Source organism: Phocoena sinus, chromosome 5 (genome assembly GCF_008692025.1).
Source record: "Phocoena sinus isolate mPhoSin1 chromosome 5, mPhoSin1.pri, whole genome shotgun sequence".
Classification (NCBI taxonomy): Eukaryota; Metazoa; Chordata; class Mammalia; order Artiodactyla; family Phocoenidae; genus Phocoena; species Phocoena sinus.
Genome location: NC_045767.1, coordinates 84,872,686 through 84,881,443, shown reverse-complemented (window position 1 = coordinate 84,881,443; position 8,758 = coordinate 84,872,686). Strand labels below are relative to the sequence as shown.

Below are 8,758 nucleotides of genomic sequence, written 5' to 3'. Positions count from 1 at the left end.
TTCAAGTATAGTTGATTTACAATGTTTCAGGTGTACAGCTAAGTGATTCAGTTGTCTTGTGATAACCTATAATGGAAAATAACCTGAAAAAGAATATATATATTGAATATAGTTCCCTGTGCCATACAGTAAGTCCTTGTTGTTTATATATTTTCTATACAGTAGTGTGTATCAGTTAATCCCAAATTCCTAATTTATCCTATTTGTTTCAGTATTTCTATTGATTTAGATCCAACAGGAAAACAGAAACCACACCAGGTATTTCAACAAAAGATATTTAATATAGAGAATTTGTTATAAAGCAGTTGGAAGGCTGTCTGAGCAAAAAAGAGCACAGAAATAACCCAGAGATAATAACTGCAAAAAAGCAGGACTGGGAGAACAAAAGGAAGAGGTTAGATTGTCAGATCAAGAATCTCTGAGCAAGGGCACCGATGATCTAGAACTTACACAAAATGTAATTTGTGTGTGAATGGTCCTACTAAGGAAGAATGATGAGACTCTTTCCAAAAGTGTCAAAAGAAGCTGAGGAGAAACACCTGCAGCTGTTGGAAGAAACAGCTACCGCTGGGCAAGACTATCAGGGATAGCAAGCAAAGAGTTGGAAGTACATCCTTCACCTCATTCCAACTTCTATTACCTTCTATTTGGAGTTGAGAGAAAATTGTCAAATAACCAGTACATTCTTTTGGCTACTCATCTTTGGAGTACATCGTCCTATAAATATGTTATGACAAATACAAACAATATGCTTCCACCTAACAAAATGTAATTCTCCTTGGTACAAATTGTCTCTCTCACCCTCTCCCCAGAAAGGGTAGATGTAAATTCCCAAGGATCATGATTTTCATCTCTTGGTCCCAGTCACAGTATCTGTATTCTTCCTCTTCTTGTTTAGTCACAATCCCACCTGAATATCATACAACATAAAGGCTCAATGTAAAATTAACTAACAATCTTTATGTAAATTTGAAAATGCAGGAAGGAAAGAAAAAGTATTGGAGTTGAGAAACTAGATAAAATAATTGGTACAACATTATTTTTGGATAAATGCTGATTTGAAATATAGCCTTAAAAGATCATGACTGAAACACTGAATGACTGACTGAAGGTAAGAAAGTTATATACCAAAAGTAAGGACTTGTGTTCTATTTTTGATAATAATTTCTAATTTAATTTTCAATTTGATGAGAAGTTTTCACTGCTGTAAAATAAAGACAAAATTTACTATCTGAATTCCCATGCTGGTAATATGTTTCTTACCAATTCATATTTTCCATTGCAGAAACTTGCAGGAGATATGTGTAATCTTCCACCATGACATGATATGCTTTTGATGAATAGTACTTTGTTTTTGTATCTTAGAATAAAGTTTTTAGAAGTTCCTTAAAAGATATACTTTTTTTCCACTCACCATTTAATTTACTATGAAGATGTTTCCAAATTCCCTGTTATTTTTATTTAACATTCTACATAAATGAGCCATTTGTCATAGTCTCTAATAATATATTTAGGAAGTATTCATATACACTCAAGAGCATGAATATAATAATGATAAAACAGAAAACTAAAGATCAAAATATATAGACTAAAATCATGATAATTTTTCTGTTTTAATTTTATGGACTTCTGACTAACATAATGATATAAGAAATTATTAATAACCACTGTTATTTGCTTACTTAATCTATTACTAGTGAGTTATGCTGCACAGTAATATAAATATCCCACTTTTATGTTCCTTTTAGCTTTTATTCTCTCTGCGAGATAAATAGCAAAAAAAAAAAAAAATTCTTTCACACTTTTGAACTCAGTTTAATTTCAAACCATACATACAGCCATGAACTCTTCAATCCTAAGAAGTGATGATCACAGAGGGAGCTCATCCTTTCATCCCAGAGTTGAAGAATATTTTGCTTTGTGCAATTCTCCTGGATATATTGTGACAGATCTTCAATTTCCATTTATTTTCTAATCAAAAAGAGTCATCTCCTTGGCACTGGTACTGGTCTGAGTAGCTCAGGAGGAAGAAACATAATCAGCAGAAGCAAAGTGTATGATATTTAAAATATCATCCTCTCTACCTTGTTTTGAAAAATTAAAATGGAAGTTAATGTATTTATCTATTAGCAGATTCAAGGCCATGTATATAAAAAAAAGTTCAGGGTTTCCCTGGTGGCGCAGTGGTTGGGAGTCCGCCTGCCGATGCAGGGGACACTGGTTCACGCCCCGGTCTGGGAAGATCCCACATGCCATGGAGCGGGTGGGCCCGTGGGCCATGGCTGCTGAGCCTGCGTGTCGGAGCCTGTGCTCCACAATGGGAGAGGCCACAACAGTGAGAGGCCCGCGTACCACAAAAAAAAAAAAAAAAAAAAAAAAAAAAGTTCAGTGGCTAGCCATGTGGATGTTTGGGTGTTTTGACACTTTTCAGTTGCTGCTAGCAACATTCGTGAGCAAGACTGGTAGGTCACTCTCGTAGACTGGATGTAAATGGAAAAGGAGAAGAAACAGAAAGTGAGAAGAAGAAATAAAATGTGGATAGAAGGTAAAAAGAAGAAATAGAGAAGTAAAGAAAAATGTTCATCTAGTGTAAAGTAACTTATTCTAAATTCAAGGTGTCAGATATAGTTCATGTTTGTGATTGTCCCATATCTCAGAATATTTGATCTTTTTTTTTTCTTTTTCATATTGTAAGACTTCAATGTGGAAGGATATTGGTGTTGGACTTTTATCCATGTTTATCTTCCCATTTTCATCTTTTCTAGTGATGACAATACCACTTATTGTTCTGTTCCTAGCTACAAAGCAAATTATAGGAATTTTTTCATATAATCTTCATGACACTATGTAATATAATAGTTACCATTATAACCTACATTTTAGATAATGGAGGGCTAATGAAGTTAAGTCACTAAACCAACATCGGATCTGTCTTTAGCCCCTAGTGTCCCTGTGAATTAGAAAATGTGTCCTCTCTAAGCAGTCACAGGTCTTTCCATGGCTTACGGGTTAGTAACTAGAGCTTTGGTTGGTTTTCATCATGACTTGTTCCCTCAACCAGAGACCATGGTATAATGGACACCTTGCACAACTCTGTATGGTTTCCCTGCCAAGTTTACATAACCTATTGTTGGTAGAACTGAGATTCAATTACTCCAAAGCATGTGTTTGTTGATAGTACACTCTTCAGACTCTCAGCTACACTCTTTAGACTCTCAACTAACTCTTGTCAGTACTTCAGACCTCAGGTGAGTTGTCTCTCCTTCCTCCAGATTCCTTCTCTAAGTGCCCCCCTCTGAATTGGGAACCACTCCCATGAGCTTCCATCACATCTTATAGATATTTCTGACATGAAGTTATTACAGTGACTGTGACTGTGAACTTGTATATATTCCTCAGTGATCTATAAGCATTTCTATAGTAGGGACTATCTCAGAACCCAGCACAGAGACTGTCAGTTACTAACATTTCAATAAATATATGTTGCATGAATAAAGGGAGTTTCATTACTCATGGAAATCTGGTAAATGTATGTCAGGAGCTCTCAGAGCCAGAATCTGAATCTGAAACCTGAATCTGAAAGTGTTGAATAATATGAAAAAATAAAGGACATACCAAAGGACAATGGCTTCTACCAGTCTATCCAGTTGAATGTACATTGGGGAACTGACATAGGAGCTTGAGTGGCCTAGGAACCAGTATTGGAAGCATTAAGCTCTCTCATCTTTTTCACTGTCAGCATCTTTAGATCGTTCTCTCTTACGCTCTGTTTCAACTTGTTTGCATTCTAAGTTTCTTTGAAATAAGGTGATATGTTATCACATAAATGAGGCCAAAATACATACTGACTTTGGTATATAAAAACCTTAGTCTGAAAACAACTCAAAATACCCTCTGGCCCACATCTATTTAGCTCTTTGGTATGACATTTAAAAGAAAGATAAGAAAATGGAGTGTCAATTTTTTTAAGTTACTGCTCAGTTGACATTTCGAAATAGCACAGGATTATAACAATATTAGCTATAATTTGACTAATCAGCTTACATTTGACCTCAGTTTGTAAACATATTAGTAATAACATGTGATCAAATCCTATTACTTTATCAGAGTTTTAAAATACCACTCAATTATATCTCCATGAGAAATTAAATGTTCTATACCAATGTTTACATATGCTATGAAAAAAGTATAAATGATTTGGCCTGTCATTTCAAAAGTCAACCAATTATATGTTAAGTGGCTAAAATGCATGGAAATATGAGCCATGAGCTATTTTTTTGGAATATTTAAATATGTTTGATTCTTTGTCTATGTGTGCATTAGCCAAAAAGTTTAAAAAGTCCATCAAAATTTCCAATATCTCATTGGTATTTTACTCTCAGAAATATTTGTAATTTAGTGGTGTGCTTCCCATATAATTAGAAAGAAATCTAAAGTCTGGGTGGAATTACACAGAATTAGAGCTAGCACCAACCCAGAAAAAATTGTGTTATATTCCAGTTTTTAAGTCTTTACCTTTTTTTTTTCCCGGAAACCAACTGAACTTGTATTGACACCAACGACACGACTCTTCTTAGTAGCCTTATGGGAATGGATAAAGTGGCTTGATCCAAGATAACACTGATTAGACTTAGCAATGTTACTTTTAAATAAAACCAACCCAATTCTCCCCAAGGTGGCTTAGATTTCATAATGGGTCACAAACTAATACTAAAAATAAAACATTTAAAAATTTGATCCAAGCCCCTTCTATCCTCCCACACTTGAAAGGGACCCTATGAACAGCAATTTCCCAATCGTAGCATCACTAGCTTACAAACCTTAGGGTTAAAAACTCCCTCCTCATTTACCCAATGTTCAATTTCCATCACTTTCAATATACACTAGTGTAAATACCATGACTATTTTGCATGAAGTTAAGTATTCTACAGATCAGAGTCACGGGATTGAACCAGGAGCTCCCACCTTTTATGGGAACTTCAGTGGTACCATCGAGGTCAAGGCAATTTAATTTAGGTTAACCAGGATTTGTTTCAATTTGTAAGAGAAACATCTTGCAACAGGTTTATTTAATTCTCTTAAAAAATGGTGGCATTCCTTTACTTTCTGCCTTTTGGCAGCAGCAGTTACATATATGGAGTAGCAAATTAAGTCTAAAAACGTGGGCCCTAGTCAACTTTATTTTTCGGCATTATGATCATGATAAAGGATCACGACATCCTTCACATTTCCAAGGAAAACCCAATTTAAAGTTTTTCCTTGCCAAATTCCATAAAACAGCCACTTTAGAGTAAACCAGCAGAGCATTGCATCACCCCAATAAAGCTGTAGGTTTCATCACATGCACCAACAAATCTACATGGCTAGTTTCTGCGCTCCTCTTTTACAGAATTTTACACCTATTGTTACCAGACAGCATTTTAAACACGGACATATCAACTGCCTAATAAAGCAAAAAACAAAGGCATTTTTCCCTTATTAGAAACAAGACACACCATCACTAAAAATCTTCAAACATTATTGCACTTCAACTTTCAGAATTTGACAATGCATTCAATGAAGCAATCTGCAGACAACTAGTTTTAACAGACAGATTAAAAAACACTTTTAAGCAGACGTGGATGTCCTAAACTGTTTATTAGGTAAGGATTTTACAAACATTACTTATATTAGCGGTAGCGGTGGAGCTGGAGAGTATTGCGCCTTCTCCAGCCTGCGCGGCGAGAACCACCGATCGTGTGGTGGAACTTGTGGCCCTTGCCGAGGCCGCGGCTCTTCCTGCCTGCAGACGTCAGACCCCGCATCTCCCTGTGCTTGTGGACTGGCTTGGTGATCCACTGGGTGTCAGGGTTTCTTCTGATAGCTTTATGGAAGGGATCAATGAGGATAACCTCAAAAAATTTGTACGTAGAATCTTCACCCACCCAGTAAGAATTCAGGATCCTCAGGGCCCCACAGTGGCGCTCCGCTCGCTCCTCGGCAACAGACTTAAGGCTCCGGTCAATCCTGAGCTGGTTGATGCCATGGTGGACGGGCTTGCCGTAGGTAGCGCCCTTCGGGACCGGGTGTTTGCGGCCACCGCGGCGCACGCGAACCCGATATATCACATAACCTGTCTTGGCCTTGTAGCCCAGCCTGCGCGCCTTGTCGGGCCGGGTGGGGCGCGGGGCCCGGTGCAGCGCCAAGAGCTGGCGGTACTGCCAGCAGCGCACCCTGAGCAGAAAGCGCATCACGTGCGACTGCTTCTTCCTCCACAGCTCCTGGATGTACTTGTAAGCGCCCATCTCGGCTCACCTGATGGCTGCCGCCAAACGGAAAGGCAAGTCTTTACCTTTTAACCGGCTTCTTCTCAACAATGTATGAGTAAACGGGTTTAATAGGTAGTCTGTTGTTTTATTATACTTATGAGACTTAGGGAATAAACTATGCACCTCTAAAATTACAAAAAAGTATGAATAATAATTGTTCAATAATTAGCAAAGATCAAACTAACAGCATAAAAAACGGTAGCAGACTATACAAGTTTTATACAGCGCATACACTGTCCTAATGCTTACCACATGCTAGGGACTGTTTGGGTGTTTTACACACTTTAAAATAATTTAATTAACATATTAACCCTAAAAAGTAAGTTCTATTATTATTCATACTTTACATATGGGAAAACTGAGCCACAAAAAGGGTAAGTAAATTGCCTAAGGTCACACAAAAAGTGTTAGTCTGGATTCATACTCAGATAGCCTGGCTGCAAAATCCATGTTCTTAAATTCTATTCTATGCTACCTGCCTAGCATTGAACAAAAATAAGATAATACAATTAGAAGAGGAATGTTCAGAAATAAAAGGAAAAAGATGATAATATGCATCTGAGCAATCACCTACGCTTTGAAACAAAAAGATAAGCATTGATGAATATATGTGGTCAATTTCGTATGACTGAAGTCAATTCAAGGGCATGATGTCTCTGTAGGGGGCTGCAGTTTCAGACTAACATGGAATGTAGATCAGGTTTACCGGCTGTATATTTACATGAGATACTGAGTTGCTTTCCGTGAAGAGAGAGGCAGCCTGCCTTAATATGGAGCAGTTAAGAGCACAGAGCTGGAGCCAGCATGCCTGGGTTTGAAGCTTGAATCTTTCTTTTATTAGTTGTGTTACCTAGAACAAGTTAACCTTTCTCTGCTGCGGTTTTCTCATCAGTGAAATGTGGCTAATAAGAGTACCTGATTCTTAGATTTGGAATAAGAATTAAATAGGTTAATGTTATAAAGTATTTATGATAGTGTTTGGCACAAATTGTTTTATTAATGTTTTAAGTAAAGATGAATTTGGTGGGATTAAACTTGACTCCATAAGAGTGTTAGGCTTGGAGAGAAGAAATGCTATGTGGTTTTTAGTGCTATGTGGTTTGTCACTCGAATCCTTCACCAGCCCACCTCATGAACTTATGTGTAGTTACTAGGAAGAAAAAAGTAATCTGTAATTTAAATCTACAGCAGTGGTTTTACCAAAAATTTGGTAGAATTGGGGTGAGGGGTAAAAGTACCTTTACCAAAGTATTAAAGAAAAGATAAATAATCATTAGCTTCTGGCTTCAATGTACCAGATATGTGCCTAGTACATTGAGGTGTGGAACACCGCGGAAGGGCATACATGAACCTAGTTGAAGTGTTGGTGGTACTGAGAGAGAGATGGCAACACACCATTTGTAGCAGCAGCAGCAGTGCTGCCCAGAGGTGGACAGTGCAGCATGAAACAACAATGGCTCTTCCCTGCAACAGTGAGGGTGGTCAGAGGGTCAGGGCAAGTATTAAGGCTGTAGTGTAAGTACCACTTGGAAAAAGTTGGACTTCGCCGGCCTCTTGTAAGAAATTTAGTAGAGAAATCCCAAAACACTCGGGCACTAACTCTACTGTATATACTTAGGAAGATAATGAGTAAACACAAATTAAAAACAGGGTTCGTCCTTTTATGTAGCTTTCAGCTGCACAGGTATGTGGATATCTGGCTTTGTGATATTTTCACCTAAGATCATCATCACAGTACTCATTCCATCAGGTTTGTGTAAACGTTAATCATATCCCTTTTTAAGTTTAGTATTAAAAATCATTTTCTTATTTTAGATACTGACATATTAAAGGCTTCATTTTGTAGTTCAGTTTATCTGATTTTATAGAATCTATTTCAATGTATTCCTTAGCATTTAAGTAGGAAAACATTTGAAGAGAGTAGTGTTGCAAAAAAAAGTAAATGTCTTAAGAATATGAACTAGTCTTTTTAAGCACAAAGGGAAGAAATAAGGAAGTGAAAAAGGGCAAAATGGACGAAATGTGAGCCTTTTTCCAAAGACTTTAGAAGGTGAAAACAAATGGTTAACAAAAACTTCACAAAATAATCATTAAGTGTTATTTGAAAAGCTACTCTTTGATCCTTGGATCCTGTTCGTAAAAGCTACTACACTGTGATAAATATTCTTTATGTGTCTTTACGTGTAAACATTCTTTATGTGTCTGCTTGCTTAACACTTTTTCTCATATATTAAGATTGATAGTTTGATGACACTCATAGTCTCAACTAAAATGACAGTGGATCTTTTCTAGGTTGGAGAGAATTCCTTGTTTTATTATTTCTGGGTATTTTAAATGACCTGTTTGGCTGATATATTAGTATTCATTCATCATTTTAAATATGTTTCACTTTATATTTTTTTTCCTGATGACCAGTGAATTTGAAAAGTAAAGAAAATTTAACAAAATAA

General features: G+C 36.8%; 1 protein-coding gene across 1 annotated transcript; it reads right to left on the bottom strand.

Annotated features, from left to right (window-relative positions):
• Window positions 1-5,484: 5,484 nt before the first annotated feature.
• On the bottom strand, window positions 5,485-6,314 carry LOC116754299 (60S ribosomal protein L15-like). The gene has a single exon (XM_032632812.1). It carries the CDS (start codon window positions 6,282-6,284, stop codon window positions 5,670-5,672), a length of 615 nt encoding a protein of 204 aa, XP_032488703.1. The 5' UTR covers window positions 6,285-6,314; the 3' UTR covers window positions 5,485-5,669.
• Between the last annotated feature and the right edge of the window lie 2,444 nt (window positions 6,315-8,758).

Bases quoted from the DNA above. Each gene is read 5' to 3' on its own strand.
- LOC116754299 (XM_032632812.1), bottom strand. From the start codon at position 6,284: ATGGGCGCTTACAAGTACATCCAGGAGCTGTGGAGGAAGAAGCAGTCG.